Source organism: Numida meleagris, chromosome 2 (genome assembly GCF_002078875.1).
Source record: "Numida meleagris isolate 19003 breed g44 Domestic line chromosome 2, NumMel1.0, whole genome shotgun sequence".
In the NCBI taxonomy this organism is placed as follows: domain Eukaryota; kingdom Metazoa; phylum Chordata; class Aves; order Galliformes; family Numididae; genus Numida; species Numida meleagris.
The window spans coordinates 14020739-14042448 of NC_034410.1; the positions used below are offsets into that span (position 1 = coordinate 14020739).

General features: G+C 40.5%; 1 protein-coding gene and 1 long non-coding RNA gene across 15 annotated transcripts in view; one reads left to right on the forward strand and one right to left on the reverse strand.

The window, feature by feature from the left end:
- Positions 1–12479, reverse strand: part of LOC110393397 — a 28798-nt gene extending 16319 nt beyond the window's left edge. Inside the window, exons 1-3 of one of the 3 annotated variants that reach the window (XR_002434993.1) lie at positions 11897–12479; positions 8385–10888; positions 6701–6786 (exon numbers count right to left, since the gene is read on the reverse strand). This is a non-coding gene — a long non-coding RNA (uncharacterized LOC110393397). Of the gene's footprint in view, positions 1–6700; positions 6787–7942; positions 10889–11896 lie in introns of those variants that run through there. The other 2 variants (XR_002434994.1, XR_002434992.1) reach the window with 2 other exon arrangements.
- Positions 10880–21710, forward strand: part of ZNF438 (zinc finger protein 438) — a 43924-nt gene continuing 33093 nt past the window's right edge. For 3 of the 12 annotated variants that reach the window (XM_021386243.1, XM_021386245.1, XM_021386247.1), the window contains exons 1-3: positions 10882–11351; positions 13057–13138; positions 13605–13658. Coding sequence is in view for 3 of the 12 variants with exons in the window: in XM_021386233.1 (XP_021241908.1) it covers positions 20117–20141 (25 nt within the window). In the remaining 9 variants the exon portion in view is untranslated. Of the gene's footprint in view, positions 11352–13056; positions 13139–13604; positions 13659–20107; positions 20142–21710 lie in introns of those variants that run through there. The other 9 variants (XM_021386233.1, XM_021386235.1, XM_021386238.1 and 6 more) reach the window with 6 other exon arrangements.

Genomic DNA, 21710 nt, shown 5'->3' on the forward strand with positions numbered 1-21710 from the left:
TTCTGTTCTCATTTTCTCCTTGTTGGTGGTGTGGCCGCAGCAGAAAACTGCACAGGTGCACCAAAAGCCCCAAACTTGCAGTTTAAGGGATGCTCTTGTGGTTCACCAGAAGCTGGTAGGGCTTATTCTGGTGTTGTTTGAACGAGATTTATGCTGATGGAACACCTCTGGGTGAAATCCAGGTCTTTTGGAACTCAGTGGCAAAGCCTGACTCCAAGGACAGCCAAACGAAATCAGCTTACAGAGAAAGCCTTGGAAATACCTTTGTTATTTATGCATTTGACTCAAGCCAAGTGATCTAACTGTTGATGAATTCCAGTAACGTAAGTCCCAACTGATGCCATTAAAGTAAACTGCGTTAATCTTGTTTTACATATGTGGGACCGAGATCAGAATTTGTCCTAAGTAATTTTTTTCATTCGTTTACGTGGAAGAAGTGGAACTAAAGGTCCTTATTTACAGCTGGGTAAGGATGTAAAGGCAAGAGGAGATGCGGGAGAAAAGGAGGAATAACAGTAATTTCTCTGAAGTGCTCAGCCTGCCTGGGAGCAGCTGCTGCTGCCACTGCTGCCACCAGCCCGCACAGTTACAAGGCATCCACATATTTCTTCCCAACAGAAATGTTACCTTGCTCACCTATAATACCACAGCAGGTTTTATACTCATTTTTGGCTCTTGAATGGACTGGTGACGTTTTGGTGCTTATAAGCTGTATCAGTGTGAGAGGGCTACGTGGGGACTCCTTATTTTATCCTCTCCTACTGTCTGAGGCACGCTGAGCCACAGGTGTCGGGCAGCAGCCATCGCACTGCCACGCGTGGGCATGGACTGCTGCAGAGGTGCTGGGAGGTGCCGGATATGTGGTGTGTTTAGTTCCACCTAACCGTCACAGAACACAGACGTCTAGAAGGCACTGTCAGAGCAAATGAAGCAGAAAAGGTGCTCCCCAATATCAGTGGAGACAAATATCTCCTCTCTGCTTTCTGAAGAGATGCCAGTTCCTCCTGTGTGTGCACCTGGATGAGCAGCACCATTCAAAGGAACATCTCAATCACCCATGGCACGGAGCCCAGGTGCTGATCTGCCGGCCCCAGCCTCGTTAACTGCTAGCAGGCAGCGGGGCCTCCTGAAGGGCAAGAGCAAACAATTTCTGCCACGCAGTGGACAACTTTCACATGGTTGCTCTGGAGCTGCATCCCTCTGACCTCTGAGATTCCTGGGAAGTATCCTCTATCTGACAACCTGTTGCAAACGCCAGGCACCTGCTGTCCCAGCAGCCCTGCTAGCGGGCTGAGTCCATGGGCAGATTTCCTATCATGTGCAGCAATTCCAGAAATACAGCCCTACAGACTTCGCCTTCCTGCCCCTTCTGCATTAAACATATTCCCATGTCCTCAGAAGCCCCATGAACCTACACTGCCAAATCCACCTGCCTGCTTGCCTGCCAATGCCTGTACACTGACGGACGTGATCGTGGCCGCCAGCAGCATCCCCTGCGCTGCCTGTCAGCAGGTCCACCGCAGCACTGGCAGAATTATTAGGTGCCAGAAGAAACACGGGAGTTGCTGGTTTTCAGTCTGGACCTGAACAACAGCAGTTTCCGGTAGACATCCTAGAAATGACCACTGGAAAGAAGCACTACAGAATAGCTTCATAGAATAGTGAGGGATTTATTCAAATAGAGCAGTGGAGACTCCACTGTATGTGATTAAAAAGAAAAGCACCTTGACTCCAGGGGAAGAAAAAGGTGGTATGGGTACACTTCTATTTACCATAGTGAAATTCTTGCACTTTTAATGAATGAATAAACTAGCCCCATGTAACAACCCCAAGCAGCCATTTCCAGGAATTCCCTGTCAGTGTCCCCATGGCATATCCACTCTTTGCATCTTTCCTGTCCATTGGTTGTAAAAAAGGCTTCCAATTTTGTATACTTTGCTTTCAAGCCTGTTCCAGTTAGGAGTATCCCAACAATAACTTTCTTTCTTTCTCTCTTCTGTTGAGAGGAAAGCTTTTATGTTAAAAATCTAAACAGCCCTTCTCCCTTATTCTGGTTTTGTGCTGTGTGTATTCTGGCATCTCAAATTTTACTACTGCAAACTCAGAGACACGATCCTTCTGCACAGAGGAGTGATGCAGTTATTCATACATATATAGAACTTGCTCTGTTATGTGTTCCTATGTAAATATTTAAAAACAGACCACTACCAACCCAGCAGCATCTCCTGAAAAATTAACTTTTCCGTATCAGTGACATGTTCTTTCCTGATGCTGCTCATAGAAATCAATGGATTTTACAAATAAATACCACTGTGACCAGTTACAGCTAAAAAATAAAAATAAAAATCACTTGTGTTTCAAAGGCTTGAAAACCTTGCACCAAGTTCAGTATCAATTAATTAGTGTTCATTTAAACAACATTTCTCCATGAGAATTGGGAAAATAATGGAGAGAGCAAAGCTTCTCCTTGTTCCAAATGTGAATCCAGCCCTGTCTCTGTCACACTCAGCCCCCATTCCTGCTGTGTAACTTCCACCCATTATGTTTCATCCCTAGATAGGTCTCTATTCTCCTTTTCATTGAATTTAAACTATGTGATATGTGTGCCCATGAATGAAAAGGTAGTTTTGGGGTTGGTTTCTTTTTTTGGATTTTTTTTTCGTGTTATTATTGTTATCAGAGAGAGCTTTCCTAAATTATTCCTTTGACCATAGTATGAAACACAGTTAGCTTCAGAGAGCAGTGTCTTAGTAACTCAAGTAGGAACAAAAGGAAATACAAAACTTTTCTGACAAAAGTTTAATCTGTTCCCGTACTCGGCCTCCTAGGAGATGCATAGGGAAGAATATTACAGAAAAAGCATATTTTAATACTTTAAGATAATTTCCCAGCATCGGCAATTAATGGCCCCGGTGCTACCTAACCCAGAGCTCATTTACAACATGCATGAGCCGTCAGTGGATTTTCCTTCCACACATTTACAACCCGCTCTCTGAAACCAGGTGAACTCCTGAGTGTGTCCGAAAGCGTAACCGACGTAAGAGAGCCAAACGAACTGGCAGCCCATGTAATGCCGCTGGGGAGATTGCTTTCCATTTCAATTGCAGGGCTCACGTGAAGTTGCTTTCCTATGCTTCTTTCTTTTCACACTAACCAAAAGGAGGATGCTTCCGTAAAGCTCTCTGTTGAAATATAGACCGCTAACACTAAAATACATCAACTTTTAGATCTGCTCAGTACTCCACTCCTGTTCATTTTTCTTACTCCTTATTCTTCTACCAGGAAATTTAGCTACAGCTACAGTTTTTTTAAAAGATACGTTATGTGCCATTGGGTTTAGACTAACATCTATATTTAGCCTTACTCCATGAGCTGAACTTCTGGCTAGATCGTTTGTACCAAGCAGAAGCCCTGCTCAGTCAGTTCCCTGCCTCGCTACGTGCCCGCCACCCTGCTGCCCTGGGCCCACGAGGTAGGACACGGGAAGTTTCCAGGCCCCAGTAAGACCTCAGTATGGAAATGGTGCCAGTGGCCTGCAAACAGAATGGGTCCTGCCAGCAGCTCCGGTGCACCTCTTGCATAGTGTCCAGGGTCTGCCCTGCTCCTCTGCTGCTCTTTGTACTGGAGATACCGCAAGGTTCCCAGGACCAGGCATCTCCTTCCTTCTCTCCTACATCTGCTAAGTAATTCAGTCAGTAATCTCCTCTCATTTGTGTTCTTGTTACCATGCAGACTGTAACTGGTAGTAATTCCCTAGGATATCCTGCATCCTTCTGGTGACATATTTCGCCCTTAACCCAGGAGACAAATTACCACAGTGGTTTCATTTCTTTCCTTTCAGGACACAGATGTCTTGGCACAGGATTCTCACTGAAGAATCCCAGTTCAGAATTGCTGTCTTTTCCTTCCTCTCATTGCTCTCATGGTCAAGAGCTGGACAGTCACAGGACCTATTGGCTTCTTTCCTTAACCTGGCTGCATAAGGAAATGAGACATTTGCAACAGCACTTTTATTTTTTATTTTTATTTTGGTTTAATTTTTTTTTTAATTTTTATTACTACTATTTTTTTTTCCTGTCTGTCAGTGCCCTGATGGTAACACAAAGTCCACTGAGAAACTCCATCTACAACTGAAAAAGACAGAACCTAAAAAAAAAAAATTCACATTCTTACTATGGAAATAAACAGACAGGGAGAGAAAGAAGAGTTAACATCCTAATGCCATTGTGGAGTATCGTTGGACATAAATAATTACACATTTTAGGTGGCAGCAAGCTCATGCAGGCTAGCCCAACACCTTACCATCCTAGCGCTGGCACTGGCATTCCTTGCAAAACTGCGAGTGCCAGAACGGTCCTGAGTGCGATGAAGGTGGGAAAATGGACAGCAAATCACAGTCCACAGATTTTACTCTTGCAGGAACCTCTTTTCCTGCCTGATGGTGTCCTTTTAAGAACATACCATTGTTGGTTTTAAAACTAGAATCAGGTTTTATCTTTGCATAGCTTCTATATTTGAAATCACAATCTACTATATAAATATTAGATTATTTTTACACATACCTTCTGAAATGTAGCATTTGAATAATTGATAAATAAAACATGTAAACTGGCTTTGTTCAATTAAGTAAAGTTCAATTTTCTTCTTGATGGACCTTACTCAATAGCCTTATAATATACCTATATTAATATATAATACATATGAAAAATAGAATAATAGTAAATGTGTTAACTATGTAAAATGTTCAGATAACGAACTATGAAAATTATTAGGCTTCTTCACCATTGATTAAAAACTAAAACAGTTGGTTTCACGTATATGTACAACATTAACCTTGAAAAGAGCCACTATAAAGAATAAAATAAATTTTGAATGCTTTCAAACTACAGATTTTAGGAGGGTTCAGAAGACAGACTTCTGTTTAATTGTATTTCTGGGCTGCTGCCAGGCTGTCACTATTCCCTAGAGCTGAATCTGTGGACATCAGAGGTTCTCCCCTGGAGCTGCATCTATAGACATTAAAGATTCGCTGTCCTCACATACCTTAAGCTAGGAGAGACGGGGGACTAGCTTCTAATTACAGCTTGTACCCATTTAAGGTTATTTCAGCTTAATGCAGAAGCCTTGATGTAGATGAAAATCAGGTCCTCAGTCACTTCAAATATACTCACAAAAAGGGTTACAATTCCGTTTAACTTCCTCTTCTTACCAAAATCTTGGAAAAAAAAGAGTCTTTTCATAACCACCAAGGTTCTGTGTGTTTTATCTGAAGCCTGCTGTATAAAAAAGGTGACTGATTTTTTCACATTAAGGGCAAAATTGCAGGAGGTCTCTGACTCACGAACTGTTAAAGACATACCTGTTCACAACAGAGAATCTCACTATTCAAATAAAAATGGGATTTCTGCATTTAAACTGTAGGACTTGCAGGGTTCAATTATTTTGGATTTTTATTAAATTAAGAGCCTGAAATTATTTCCCCACGAATCCTCAAGTTAGATTTTTTCCAAGGCCATGGGTCACTTGATTGTATCCAGAAGTTTACTCCAAACTTTGCTGGTGATATCTGATGTGATGATGTTTCAGTGCACGATACTTCATAGTGACCAAAGCCAGTTCCCATGATTTTTTTCATTCATCTGGGGAGTATATCTTTCCCAGGCTTTATTCCATGTTATTGTTTTCCAGAAATGCAACATTTTATGATGACCTTTGATTTCTTACTTCTATTTGTAGGCCGCAGAGGTATTCATGGAAACAAGAAATAAAACTTCCATGTAGAAGCATTGATGTGAAAAAATATTGCTAATTAAATGTAGAGTGACATATGTGACTATAATAAAAACTCTTGGTAATATACCTGGCCACTGTGGGACAAGAGGTCATGCTCCACGTGCCAAGAATGACAGTGTGATGCCATACGCGCTTGAGAATCGATGGTGAGTCAGTTCTCTAGTTCAGTGACCTCGCTTCAGTGGGAACTGTACAAATGCAGGAGGCAACCAAGTAAATTGAGATCTATTTCTAACTCTCTTGTGTAGTAAGGTACACTGAACCAAGGGATGCAGAAATTAAAAACTGCCAGTAATGGTAAAAGAAAACAACAATAAACACAGCTACACAAATAGGTAGGTTGTGCTAAAAGTAATGCCTCCTGTTTATTTCCATGGAAAGCACAACAGATACAAAGAGCACATAACACTATTTGATAGAGCAAATTCTCAGCTATGAAGCGCTATTTTTCAACACAGTGACCACCACTGCTATATATTTCCTGCAGCAGTGAACAAGAGCCTGCATGCTGTGCTGGTAAATATCTGCACCAGTGGAGGTGACCACTGTTTCAGAGCTGCTATGACAGCGCCGTTGCCAGGAAGATGTTGCCCCTGTAGTTCAGATTTCATCGACCCGAACAGACAGAAGACAGAAGGTGACAAATCTGGACTATATGATGGCATGGTACAACAGTCCAGCCAAGACTGGCAATGTGTTCCACGGTCTTGGAACTGGCATGGGGCCTGGCATGATTGTGTTGCAAGAGAAAGGTTGCCTTCTTCTCCAGCCTGACTCTGCAAGTTCAAGCCTTCAGCTTATTCAGAGTTGCAATGCAGAGGTCAGAATTGATGGCTAGACCTGGTTCCAGGAATTCCAGAAAGATCACCCCTTTCCTATCTCAAAAAAACAGTGAGCATCACTTTACCTGCTGAGAGCTGTGTCTTGAACCCCTTCTTTGATGATTCACATGTGCCCACTCCACGGACCACAGTTTTGACTCAGGCTCAGAGCCTAAATGGAAAAGGAGAATAGTTTTCTTGCTCTGTGTGTACCATATAGAGAAAGCACTTGAATGATTTCATTAAGACAAAAGAAAAGAAATTATATGTAAGAACTACTTAAAGAGGTATTAATGAAGTATTTTAAATTTCCTGATGTTAAAATTAAAAAAATCCTCTATGCAAGAACCCTGCTTTAGCCACTGCATCTCTCCCTGAGCTGTGTTCTTCACCCCAGGTAGTTTATCTTTATGACTTGATGAGATTTCTCTTCATCATCAATGTGATGGTTTTATGAACTAACTCAGAATTCTAAGCAAAAATAATTTAATTTTATACTTCTCTAATTATAGTATAATCTATTGGCATACTGCATTCCCAGAAAAAGATACATGAAGTGTTATTTTTTGGATTACAATTACAAGGGGCATTCTACATTTTCTTTGGAAAAAGAGGCCATAGTTGAGGGTTTTTTCAGTCTTCTAGTTTTTGTCCCTCTTTTCAGGCTTCATTAACAAGTGCTACAGGAAATTTTTTACAAAATACCGCTTGTCCCCTAGGATGCACAGCAGCTGGGCTGGCTGACCGGCTTACACATTTCTCAAATGTTTTTTTAACTGCTTTTTAGGAGCAACAAGTTTTATAAGCCGTTTGTTAATTGTAATTTGTTCGACCCTTATGGAAGTTGTTTTCCAAATGAACACAAAACATTGCTACTGCTGAATCATTCAGTTCAATCCCTTCCATTTATCTTGAATCTATTTGCATTTTCCATTTTTCTCCTCTTTATTCTGCTTGCAAAAGCCTACTTTCCCCACACATGTAAGTATTATTTCATTTTTTTCTATCCTACCATTTTTGATGTTTTTATTTACTCTATGTACTTATATATAACTTTTAGTTTTACATTTCCAAAAAGTTCTGCTTTTTTTTTTCCTTCCCATTGCTATAGTTCCTTGCAGAGCCTTTTTACTCTGCATCTGTAGCAACAACAACAACAAAAACAGCCAAAAACAAATCCAAAACCTAAAAAAAAAAAAAAAAAATTGTCACGCCGAGAGAAGTGAGTTTACTTCTTCCTGCTTGCAAGCTTGCAGGTTTCCTCTCAGTCATGTAGGTTTCCTTGGCTTCTCATTAAGAAAAACAAAAAAAGAGACAAGAACTATGTGTTCTTGGCTTGTCACAGTATTTTATTACCTTGAAGGATAGAGATCAACTTGTTGGGCATAAAATGAACACTTTAGAGCAAGCAGTTTCTGTTGTTCTTTTTGAAAAATTTTTATTTGGCATCATTGGTCAAACCTTTCATGTTGCTGAAATCTATTGCTGTCTTTGAAAAATCAGTCATTCTAAGCTGGTACAAAATCAGTTCAAAGACACATTTTTCTTACTTTACGATTTCTTAGAAGCTCTTGAAAGTGTCACCTTAAGAGAATAATAATAAATACTGAAAATATGTTCTTACTCTCTTCTATGAAGCAATAACAATGGATATGAATTCTGGCCTCCCTCATATTACAACACAAAAACTATGATGAAAGAATATTAGAGGTTGAGAAATCACATCCCGAGAAGTTAGGAAATGTCAACCAATATTATTCTGACACTTACGCATTATGACACAGTTCTCAATTATGTTCCGAACCTTTAAGAAATAATTAATAAGAAAAGGATCACTAAGTCAGTAATTGCTATGCGCTGCTTTCTTTTTATTGCTGAGACTATGTGCAAGACTGTTATGCTTACTGTCCCTAAATTTGACACTTCCTCCTTCTACCTGCTCCTGCAAGTCCATCTTATTCCACTTAAGCAGACTGAAATGCATCCTCTGCTTAACATCTGGATCTTTGTTCAGTCCCAGTCTTACTGTGCAGTCAGTTTTAAACTTAGATCAAAATGACTAGCTGAAAACCTCCATTTAGCCATCCCCTTACACTGAAGGTATCTGACTGCTGAAGAGGTGAGATTTGTCAATTTGAGCTAGTAGCCTTAGGCTCCTCTTAGAGAGAAGCAGAAACTTATGGGGCACCACTGATCCTCCTGAGGCTTCAGGAGAAAAAACTGCAGTCTAATGTATTGGCATTTCTAATTGTGTTGATAAATGGCAAAAGTATTACTATGCAAACAAACATCTTGATTTAATTCTGAAAACATACCATATTGTTAAATACGAGAAAAGAATGTGAGATTTTGTACATCTATTTTTAATCCATTTAATTATTCTAAACAACTAATGCTCTTCTAAGTAGTGCAAGTTCATACTGTACATTAGTTCCTCATATGATCAGAATTCTTAATTATGTATACTTACTCTTCATTTTATTCTACATGATATTCCACTATCATTCTTGTAATTCATACAAAGGATGGAGGAAAAAAGTCTCAACATAATATTTAATCTAAACAATTACCAATGTAATCTTTAGAATGGTTATTATCTCTGTCCATTGTAGTTTGTAAGAAGAGGAAGTAATATCTTCATCGGGTACCACTACTCTCATTTTCTTCTGCTATTACTGATTGTTAGCAAGTTCTTAAGTTCTACTCAATTTCAGTGCTAAGAGTAAACTTCTACAACTTTGCTTCTAAGCAAAAGTCATTCTCAAAAAAAATGGAAGATGGACCTGAGACACACTTTTCCCTAAAATATTCAAAGAGCAGTACCTCAGAGTATCATAACCAATGATGCTCAGGGGCTATTCCACACAAAATACCATCTTCAGCAAGAGTTGCAATGAAGTCTTTTTCCCAGTAGTCTGTTTTACAACTTCGACATTCCAGATTAAAATTAATTACCACTGCTACAAAGTTTCTATAGTTTATTGTGAAGTGTGCTTTTAGGAAAATTAATATACTCTATTAGAAGGAACCGATCTTTTCTGTGAATAGTGAATAGTCTACCGTGGAAGTTTATATTGTCTCACTATTTTCATCAGTTATCTCCTTTTCTTTCACCAGCAACAGATAAATCCACTGTAGTATTTTATGATGTTTTTAAATGAAAAGTAATAGCTGGTAAAGGCACAAACACATTTGCACATCAGAACGAATATTTTGTGTCTCTCCAGATGGCAGGTAATATATCAACAACGATCCTATGGTAATTATGTCTCATTTGTGGTTCAAAAAGTCAGTGCATATACGAGTATAGCAAAATTTTTGCTCAAGTTAGACTTATATGACTTCAAATGGAATTACAACTATTTAAGACTAATTGGAGGATTCACCTTCAAATTCATTGTATTTTATAGGCTCTGTAATTGCCAAACGCTTTGGATTTAACAGGCACAAAAAGGTGAAGAATAAATTTATGTTTAAATTTCAGTTCCTGCTGAAACTGTAAATGACTTTTACATGAAGTATTCTGATGCACAGAAACAGTTCAGATACATACGTTCCAAGCAGAACACCTGACTAAAGAAAGTATAGTTATTATAAATGTACCTTGATTCTCAAATGATTTTGAGTCAATTTGTCTGTCTTATCACCTGATATTTCATATGCCAAAATGAAGAAATCTGCATATATATTTACATACTTTAAATGTTAGCATACTGTGTAAATGACAAAGTTCAGTTTTTCAGCCTTAGGTATACATGGAACAATGCAGAGATTTGGAAAGGAGTACAACGTTTCTTGCATCTCCTCCTGCCTTGACCTCTATTTTTGCAATTTCTTATGACAGCATTTCTCATATGACAGCAACAGATAGCAGAATCAAACGTTTAGCCCAGCCCCACTTCCCCTTCCCCACTCTGACTTCCCAGGAGCTATGCCAGTGCAACTTTACAGATTTGTCATTGTCCCAGCAGTGGCTGCGGTGACCCTTCTTCACGGTGAGGGTGACAGAACACTGGAACAGGCTGCCCAGAGAGGTCGTGGGGTCTCCTTCTCTGGAGACATTCAAAACCTGCCTGGACACATTCCTGGGTGACTTAGTTTAGGTGTTCCTGCTCCAGCAGGGGGACTGGACTAGATGATCTTTCGAGGTTCCTTCCAATCCCTGGCATTCTGTGATTCTGTGACCCCGTCATCCCCTTTTTCAGCAAATGGCTGTGACACAACAGAATAGCTGTGGTAAATGTGGGCTCAGGGTGTCCTGGCAGAGCTAGCTCCTACAAGAGAAGAGGTTGTGGTGATGGAGACAGCAGAAGACACTAAGCTGAGTGGTGCAGCTGATATGACAAAAGTGCACAGAAGCTGGACTGTGCCTCATCCCTGCGGGAACTCAAGGCCAGGTTGGATGGGGCCCTGGGCCCAGTGAAGATGGAAGAAATGAAGGGCCTGCTGGACCAGATAAGGCGGGTGGCTCAGGGTGAGCACAGCCACCCACTGCAAAATACAGGCAGCAGCAATGCAGCGCGCGGGCAGCCTAACGCAACCCCGCGTCCAGAGGCCAACGACCGCAGGCCGCAGCCACCCCTCCGCGGCCGCCGCTTTCCCGCCAACCCCGCCACCCGGCATTGCCAGCACTACGCCTGCGCCGCGCCGGGGCAGCGGCCTCCCCGCGGGCCGTGACGCCACACCGTCGCCGTGACGTCCCGGCGGCGTAACGCGGGCACGCAGAGGGGTGCGCGTGTAAGTTCCCTTCCCCCGCGGCGGTGGGAGCAGCGGGACGGCGTGCGGGCGGGCGGGGCTGCTCTCGGTTCTCGCTCCCTCCCTCGGCCTTCAGGAAGCCGGCGGCGGCGGGGTCGGCCAGGCTGCTGGCGGCTCGGGGCTCGGCATGAGGAGGAGGAGCCGAGGCCGTTTCACGGGGCGCTTCCCGCGCTCCGGAGGGCAGCGGCGGGGCCGGGTCAGCGCTGAGGCGCCGGTGCCTGGGCCGGGCCGTGCTGGGCTGGGAGCTGCGGCGCGGAAGTGCTGCGCTGGGTCAGATCCCGTCAGCGCCGTGCCCGGCTCCGGGCCCGGGCGTCGTCAGCAAACCTTGCTGCCTCCTCCGGGCAGAGCTGCCATCCCGTAACGCTGCCGGGCTCTGGAAGGAGCCTGGGAGCGCCCGGGCTCGGTTTTCTGGAAATAGATGAGATCGGGGCGGAGGGCTCCTGCCCGGCTGGGGCTGAGGCCTGTCCCTTCCCCACCGCCTCAGCGCTTCGTGTTAATGAGATAATGACCGTATCCCAAGCACTTACGTGGCTGGCGTGGGGAAAGCAAAGAAGGAAGTGCGTGAAGGCTTCCTAGAAGCGTTGTGGGAGGGCTGCCATCGGGTCCTCAGTGGAGCAGACCTGAAAGAACGCACGAGAGGGGCTTGTTGCAGTTTGTCTTGTCCCAGAGTCACGTTTGCTGAAAGACTGCCCAGTTCTGTGCTTGAACTGGAATCTGTGGAATACACCTTACCTTTTACTGGCAGTCTTGTCCCCTTCACGCCAGGAGCCAAGCAAAAAGTAGCAGTTCTTTTCTCACTGTATCTCCTTGGAGCTGTGTAAGGAGCTAAGGTCTCAGTCAGCAGTCGCATAACTGCTGTGCAGTTTGCAGCACACGTTAGAAGTTACAGTCTTGAATTTGCTTGCACTGATGCATTTGTAGCATGATATGAATAATGGTATAATTACTATGTAATAAAATCACAGGGAGATGGCTAAGATAAGGTAAATGTACGATTCCCCTGGATCGCAGGATTTGCTGAGTGCAGCTTGGTTTTTTTGCTTGTTCTTCTTGTTTTTCTACAGGGCCGCTCAGCAGCCAAGATACTCAGTTGGTTTTTTTTTTTCCCACTTAATCTTATCATAGCTACTTATTTTTAGTAGTAGTTCTGTTGAAGTTCATTCTTTTTGTTTATTTTTTAGAAGTTATTTTTGTGCAAAGCAAAATGTACATTGCAGCATGAGGGCATATCTTTTTCTGCTTTGGCTATTAAAAGAATTGGACTTTGTCCGAGTTCCATAAAAATCAGAAAGGAAAGAAAGGAAAAGTCTTACAACAGTTGTGATGCCAGTTTAAAGTATTTTTTGTAATGATCTGATGTGATGTGCTTAGTGTTGGTTCAGTGAAAAAAATTCTTGCATGATGCTAGCTGGAGGATCAGAATTAAAGCAACATGAGTCAAAGGTTTTTAACGTTTGCACAGGCTGCTCAAGTAATAGATTTTAAGGTGACCGTGAATTTTGTAACTAGTGCTTATCCAAACATTCATGAAGGAAATACTAGTTTCCTATTTATCTTCTGATTCTAATTTGTGAGAATATTGGAACTAGCAATGGTAGTGACAGCGTGTGGTGAGATTTTTGACTTTCTCATATAAGACTTCAGATATGGTTGGCAGTTGTCATACGTATATGTTTTTAATGTGCAGGTTCAGTGATTGTGCTGTGTTGGACCAACAGAACTTTCTTCATCAGTGACTTGATGTATTTTGAGGAGTTTTGTGTGAAGAGGTAATATTTATGGATGTGGCTTAATGTTGTAAGCATTTGTAGGGAAATGATGATAGTTTTGTGTATATATTTGCAGCTGCTGAGATGGATGTTGTCTGGTCAAAGGAAAATGGTCAAATAGTGAAAGTGTAACTTAGGTAGGAAATTTGCTGGCAACATTACTACGGTACAGAAACTTAGAGTTTTGAATGTAAATGGTCAAATCAGGCATGTGTTAACTTACGGTTATTTCAGCAATATTGATTCAAGCATTTATTACTGTGTCTTGTAACCTAAATCATGGTAAATGTATGATAAGCCTCAAAGGACATGGTGTTGTATTTGTCCCTACTGAGAACAAACACATTTTAGTAGGAGTCTTGTTTATTTACTGCTTTCTTAAACACATGCCTTTGTTTCTAATTTAATATTATGTCCTGACCTTTTGTGAGATATTGGGACTTTCTCTTTTTTTTCTTTAAAACAGGAATTAAGATGAATGAAATACTTTATTGGCCATAGCAGGATCAGGATGTGCAAGGTGGGTACTCTGAAAGAATACAATAAATATCCATACAGAATGTTGAAATGTTTGATTCAGTATTTAAGTACAAATAAATTGTGTACTGTGAGAAGGGATTTTAATTTCATAAGTAGTACCTCTTTCCAATGGTAGATGTATCTGGCTTACCTCCTTTCAGCTCTAGTAAGCTGCTATGCATTTACCTTAGGTTAAATGAAGAGGTGCAAACAGCCTTAGGTAGCTGATGCACCTTAATTTTGCATTATTTGAATGGAGGTTTTTTGTTTGTTTTTGAATGTATCCTTTTCCTGTGGTTTGTATGCTTTTTTTTTTTTTCAGTAAAACTGGATTGAGAAAATACCACAGAGTGTTTCAGAACCCTGTTGCCCGTGTTCTGCTCAAGTGGGATCAAAGAAGAAAAAGATTCACTCTAATATGTGCAGTTTCCTTGTTACATATGCAGTTTTTGTTTCCATATTTGACTCGATTGTTTGTTTGGGTTTTTAGAAATCATTTCTCTAACATCATCAAGGTGTACTCATTTTTTTCATGAAGTGTATTTGCGTGTCATTATCAAAGTTGAATGAAGTGCAGACTTCTGCACAATGTAAATATTAAAGTAATACCTATGGTGTACATCTTTAATGACTGCAAAACACTTTGAACATAAAAGCTTATGATCATTTCTTGTTTCCCTGGTTTCTCTTGCTTTCTTGGTGAAAAGATTCTTACTGCTTAAAGTGGCATTTGGAGAATTGTGTCATCTCTTATTTGGTCTATATTACCATTGGTCTTCATGAAAGCACACGAACCACAGGGTTGAATCCATCTTGCTTCTTATGTGGTGTTTGGTAATTTGAGTGCATCTTTGACTTATTATAGTGCAGTACTTGCAGGTGTTGGTTTGTCTTTAATAAGCTGATTAACTGAGCGGGAGAAGCGTTCAAAAATCTGTTTTAAAGGACTGTATTCCTGGGTATTTATAGCATAATTAAACGTTTTAGGAAATGTTATCGCAGTTTGTGGAGCTGGACAGTGAGCTCAGGCAGTGTTTGATTCAAGAACATGCAAGAGGTGTGGGAGGAAAAAACGCCATATCTGACAGGCTTACCTGCTCCTATCAGTAGGCTTGGTTTGAGTTACTAGGTAGCTTCAGAGTTCATGGAGAATTTTACTTGTTTGGCTGGATTTAGAGGGTCAGTCAGAGAAACACCGCTGTACTCAGTCTCCTGTATAAAGTCAGACATTATCGATAACTGAAGATTGAAATATCTGTAGGAATTACTTTACTTGCCCTCTTAAAAAAAAAAAAAAAGGCAGAAACCAAAGTGAGTTCTGCATCCTCTGGATAATTTTAATTTGGGAATTTGAGAGCATCCAAACATCCGACACACATCTATTGGTGATGCGAGTAGAGGAATTCCGTTTGTCCCTAGCTTGGTTACAGGAGAAAAGGGTGTTGCATCTTACTGATCTGTGTGCTGTGTATCTCTGCATCAGGTCACATCTCAATGGAGCCCCCCTCAGGTACTATGGCTTTTTCTCTTGGGAGTGTCCACTTGTTGCTTTGATTTTCTCATCAGTGGGGACATTGAGGGAGAACTTCTAGGCAGCAACGTTGGGTCCTTGTCAATTTGAGCCATGTCAAGAGAAAAGACTGGCAGGGTGACAAGTCCAAGAAGCTACGTTTGCTTTCGGTTTCTATCAAACTCAGGCACAAACCCCTATATACAAAAGCATCAAAAGCAGTATTCAGCAGGAGGAGGCTTCAGAATCAGGTCCTGCTCGTTCCCACTGGACTGTTCTTTTCAGCCCGTTTAATGGAGGCTGCAGTTTTTACTTTCTGGTGTAGTTAGCAATAAATCAGTCAGTCTGTTACATTTGGCTCTAGAACAGCAAAGAACAAATGTCAGGGAGGTGCTGTGAGGAATAAAAAGGTTCAGAAAGCATGTGGGAATTTGAGGGGAAGGTGACAGGGAAATCTTCCTCCTGTTTTTTCCCTGCTAGAATCCATATTGTAACATTTAGAGTTGGTATTCAGTTCAAAACTTACTGTGCTGCAAGGGTTGGTGCGTTGGCACGGGCATTCTTTCCCACAGTTCAAATAGTGGAGAGTTTATTTATAAAGCAAAATATACCTCTGAAATTATAATTGATGCTGTAATTATGGAGAACTTGCCTTAAAGAGGAGGCGTGTTGGCCTGTAGGACACTTTCCTGGCTTAGAATAGTCAAGATTTATACTGCAACATTTTCTCTGTATGAGTCTTAAACAGGAAATTCCCCCATCAAGACAGAAAAACTTCAGTAATTAAGAGGTACTCTGTCGGGGGTGATAAGCCTAAAATAATGGTCAACTTTAAACATTATTTATGGTTGGAACATCTAAACAGTAAGCTTTGCTTTACTTCTCAGGGATCACCGCCTTTTCTAAAATATGCGTTCAGAAGCCACCACTGCACGGTGCCAGTCTTTCCATAAACCAGCGTGTGCCAGATGTGTGTGGGATCCTGGGGAAGGTGGCTGCATTGGTTTCTCTGTTGCACTTTGGTAATGGGGAGAATGCTTCAAAAGTTACTGCCTTTTGATTTTCTTTATTGAAAGATTGGGAGTATTGTACCTTAGCCTTGGTAAGGAGGCTGGTTCTGAATGTGCTTTGTGTTAATTAGTTAGCTAGTGGAATGATTGCTTGTTTATCTCACTAATAATTTTTTCCCCACTCATTGTCTACCTGCACTTCAAGAACACCTGTTGCCACTATGCAGCTTATAGATGATAAGAACACAAATACGGTCTAATTTGCAGTGATTTTGATCACAGGTTGCTATGTTTGAGAGTTGTGCCAACTCGCTCTTGACGTGCATTTATAATGATGTACTTAATGCTTAGTAGAGCCTGAGGGATTTGTTCTCCTGTAGTGAAAAAATGTTACTTATTTGTACAGTAATCTGGAGAGGAGGATAGCAATAAATCTTCTGATTTTTCTTGAGATGGTGCTCCTTTATCTTGTGTTTTATAAAACCATGCTGCCTCCTGCTTTGGGTGTTCATGGTCTAATGGTGATTGTAGCAGCCCTTATCGTTTTCTGGAGAGATGGGATTTGAAGTAGAGGGTTGTATCCCACTTATTGTACACTTTATCAGAATATACTGGAAAGGTCTGACTTTTTTTTAAAAGCAATTATTGTAGGGGAATGAGTTGCCAGAAGCATCGTATCTGTAAGATACCTAGTATGCTTGCTCTGTTCTCCTCAGGGCTTGTCAGATCTTGATTGGAGTATGCTGTTCAGATTTAAGAGCAAGTCTTGCCATTTTTTTCTGCTGATGAGCAATGTAGATGTACTGCTGTAAGAACGCAGGGCAAACCAGCTTGCTTTTTAGCTGCAGCATTTTGAATGGAGACTAGGTACAGTTTTTCCTCTTAGAATTCCTTGTTAGAATGTCGCGCCCAGACCGGAGCTGCAGTTTGATATCAGAATTCTGAAAATGGAATTCTGCAGACCAAGTTGCCTTAATTCTCCAGCAACAAAGTGTTACATCTCTTGGGTGTCTCCAGTAGTGTGTTGTGGAATTCCCACTGAGGTTAGAGCAGTCTGATTTCTATCCAGGGCAGATGACTTGTGCGTTGGAAAATGATTCAGTATCTTTGCACTGCAGATAAATAGACACGGGAACACAGAGATAATAAAGAAAATATAGTTGTTTCATATTTCAGTTTTTGCTTCCAACAAAATGGCAGTTATGACTTGAAGTAAGCTTGCCTTCAGCAATGACTTTTTGGCCTTAATTAGTTATTTGCTGCACTGTATCTGCCCCATTAACATGCCTGTTTTTAGACATTCTCGTGTGTTTCTTCTGTATTCTGCTTTCATATATTGTATATTCCATAAGCTTTGTTTCCTTGGTGGTTCTACTGAATGAGTGACTGCAGATAGGTATTGGTCTTGCAGGAGTTCGTTCTGCACACAGAGCTAGGGATCACAAAGGATTATCTTAGATGTGAAAACAAGGAAAAGGAAACGGAATGAGAATCATGTAGAATAACTGGGGAAAGAAAGACTTCTGTAATAAATGAGTCATCGTGTGCAAGGTGTGATGACAGCAGTAGCACTGTTCTGATTTGTAACTTTAATGATAACTAGGAAGCCTGGTGTTTGAGTGATTTATTGATTTTTTGTAATCAGAAAAGTACTTTTAGATTCCATTTGTGGGGAGATCACCTGTACTCTCATACTATAGAGGAACTTATTTTTGTATAATGTGATGAGAATACATCCATTGTAGTTTTTAATCAACAAATTCATAAAAGCACTGATACTTCATTGCTTTATTGCATCTCTTGTAACAGTTATTTGCTAATACTTTACAGTATTATCTATCAATAGATATAGGGTAATACAACTTTCTTCAGTGTGAGCTTAAAAAAAAAAAATCTCTTAATGTGGAATTTTTTGTGAGTCTATTTGAAGAGCATGAATGTATGATCGTATTCACTTTCCAGCATGGCACTTGGAGGCTTTGTAACTGGATTGACTACTCAAATTCTCTTTGCATCTCCAGAGAATAAAAATCTCTTTACCATCAAATGCATAGGATAGATTGAAGCCATCCCATTAAGCTATGGGGTTTATTTAGGATTTTGGGAGACTCATTTTGTCCAGTAGATAACCGAGAGAGTTAGTATTCTTGCTTGGATAATGTACTGTTTGTTTTGGAAGGAAGTTTCCTAGGACTAAATAAGAACAAGATGTGTGACCACCTTCCAGGGAGGAGACTGTTTGGTCAGCATCGAATTAAAAGGAAAAATGTAGAAGAGGCAATTGCCCATTTTTACACGGTGTTTGAAATGTTTTCATTTTTCTTCAGAGCTTTAATTATATGGTATGTGAATGGCAGCAAGAAAGGCCAGAGGTTTTCTTCTGTTCTTGGAAGTATAGCTTTATCACATCGTTGGGAATTTATAGCCTAGTAATATGCAGTGTTTTTTCCATTCCCGCGTTTTACAATTGGTTTGTAGAGCCTCATAGTTTGGCAGCAGAGAGTTCAGTTTTTCATGATTTTTTTTTTTGGCATGAAAGGGTTACTGTTCACGTTTCCTGTGTAATTCCTTCTGATCTTGCTGGGCTGTAATTACTTTCTTGATGTTAAACATTCCCAGGCTCCTATAACCTTCTAGCCTGCTTGCACTGGCCAAGTTTGTCCCAGGTGATCGTGTGGGCGAACCTCCTGTTTTTAAGGATAAAAATCTCTGCTTCCTGTGTAAGATAGGCCACATACTTGTTCCTTTGCTGCGCAAACCCAGGAGAAATCTTTAAAAAATAATAATAATAAGGTAACATGTCAGCCTTTCAGAGTCAGATTTAGCAGCTAAATTCGTGGCAAATGAAGTGTGTGGGTTTAGAATTTGCTGAATCTTGGTTGAATGACTTCTAGTTCACATTAAAGATTCTTCTCTTAATTCATTTGGAAAATAGGTTGTGATATAAAAAAAGATCTTGACTGCGTCAAGATAGCGTCTCACTTCTGACCATTATAATTGCCAAATGGTTTTAAGGTTGTTTAAATGTAGAACTACTTAGTTGAGCTTCCAGGATTTTTTTTTTCTTTTGAATTCTTTGCTGTAGTTGTTTATCTAGCTAAAAATGAGAGGGTGCTACTTGATTCTCTCCTTGACTTACAGTTCAGTTATCATGTATTTCTTCTAATTTTCAATTCGTGGTATGCAAGTAGTAAACAAAGTATTATTTTCCTTTTTAATACAAGTATCTGCATACAGCTCAAAAATGCTGGCTTCAGGGGTGTGGAAACTGCAGTGTTCCGTTCTGCAAAGGCACTGAAAGCTCTATGTGCTTCATTTAAGCTGTTCTTCAGCTTCCATTTGGGAGAGCCACCTGTAAGAATGCCAGTGAGTTCTGCTTTCTCTGACCTTTATGCCACTTTCTCACAGCATCCAGAAAGATGTGGGGTGGTGATAGTAACCGAGTGACTGTCTGAAGTCTTGTGAATGCATAACTGTGTGTCAGCTCAGTGGGGCACAAATAAATAAAGGTAATAAATAGTGCCTTTTCTTAGCTTGATTCTCATACATTCCAAAGCCTATGCTTTTACTATATGAATAGAAGTTAGACCAGGTGGTGTTCCTGTTAACTGTGCTGATTTGCTAATGAAGGACAGGATGAGTGTATTTAATGAAAACATCTTTTATCAGGGGATGTTGAAGTTGATGGTTTAGTTATAGCTGGGATGCGGTAGGTGTTCTGCCCAGTTCTTAACTGCGTTCTTTGTCATGTAGTTGGTAATGTGGCTGTCAGATATGTGCGTATTTGTTGTCGAACTTGAAGGTTCTTACCAGCGTGTTACTCAAACACACAGGAAGCAGAGCCTGGAATAAAGTATGAACACGCTAGAAAAGGAAACGAAGGTGGGAGGGAAAACCCACAAGAACAAAAAAACTAACCAAGAAACCAAGAAGCACTAAATGAATATGACAGAACAGACAGAAGGTACTGCTGGTATCTTGAAATTCAACAGTTTGTTTGTGATTTAGTTGTTTGTCATTACCTTCATGTGATTTCCAGGTGCCTGAGATTTTGTAAGAAATCCAGCTACGCATAGGGCTTACCTAATGCATCCGGTTGGTGCTGCGTTCTGGGTGTCTTGTGCAACAAGTACAGCTGGGCAGTGCTTTTGGTTAAAGCTTTTTCAAAACAGCTTGCTTTTGATTTTGTATTAGGAAAACGTGGAACTCAGAGTTAGTTGAGGACAAGTATGACCATACCAAAGTCTGCTTGCCATCTAACAGGACATACAGATCTTCTTTCTCTCCCTGTTTTGTTCCACTCCTATTCAGATGAATACAGTGAGGAATTGCATGTTATATTATAATTAAAGGTGACCTGTCTTGAATTTGCTTTGTGAAGTGCTTAGAATATAACAAACGTGACTTTCCATTATAAATTTCACCTTTGCACTAAAAAATTCCCTCAGTGGTGTTGAATTTTGTTCTTTAAAAAGTACGTGGCTTCAGAGTCCTATGCAAATTCCATTCTGCCTTTTGTGTCGAAGATGCATTAAAGGATATAAGCTGGTGTTGTTGGTCTTGTGCCATCTTCTCTGTGTGTGTGCTCATGTTGATCTTCTAGCGGTTTAACTCCAATAAAACTCTTCAGTTTAGTTGGCTTTAATGTGCTGGAGGCGAGGTGATGCTTGTAGCTGTGATGCAGGGAAGAACTGGGCCTAATCTTAATGCGTTCAGTACAGAGAAAAAGGGTGATTGGTTTTAGCAAGCTAGTATGAAATTAGGGAATAATCGGAATTGGATGAGTTTCTTAAGCTTTCAAACAATGTCCTCAACTGTATTTTTACATTCAGAGTTCTACAAGTTCTCTCCTTGAGGAGACATGCAAATTACTGTTATGACAAAGTGCATAAATATGTCTAGGATTTGATAGTAATTAATTCATTTAACTTATCTAAGGCACAATTAAGTGCCTCAGTTCGAAACAGACTATAAAAAGCAATGTGTAAACAAATGTAACACACATCAGGTGTAATGGCATGCATTTTTATAGAACTGCAGGCGTTTTGTTTTTAGATGCGGTGGTTTCTCACTTTCCAAGTTCACGAGCTGAAGTTCAGTTGCAGAGTGCCGCTTGACTACATTTTTGAGGGCAGTTTTTATGTTACTTATTTGAGTGATTTAATACTTTATCATATATACTTCAAGTACTGCTAAAGTATTCATTAGCATTCTGATAGACTTCTGTTGTTTACCACTGGTGCGTAAAACAAACAGTAGACTATTCCAGTTTTCTTGGATCTGCCCTAGTTCAGAAGCGGCTACATGTCCACCTATGGGAAGATCTCAGAATGCATGCTGCTTGTGATGCAATAAAATCAGAACAAAACTATCTTTCAGAGTCTCTTTTATAGATACTGTTTTTCTGGGCTACTTACATGAGTTTGACAGCATGGACTTCAAAATAGATGCTGTGTATTTCAGGCTTTCTGCATTCTAAGCTTCATCTTGGTTCTTTGTATTTACACACATGCACACATGCGTATTTATTTAT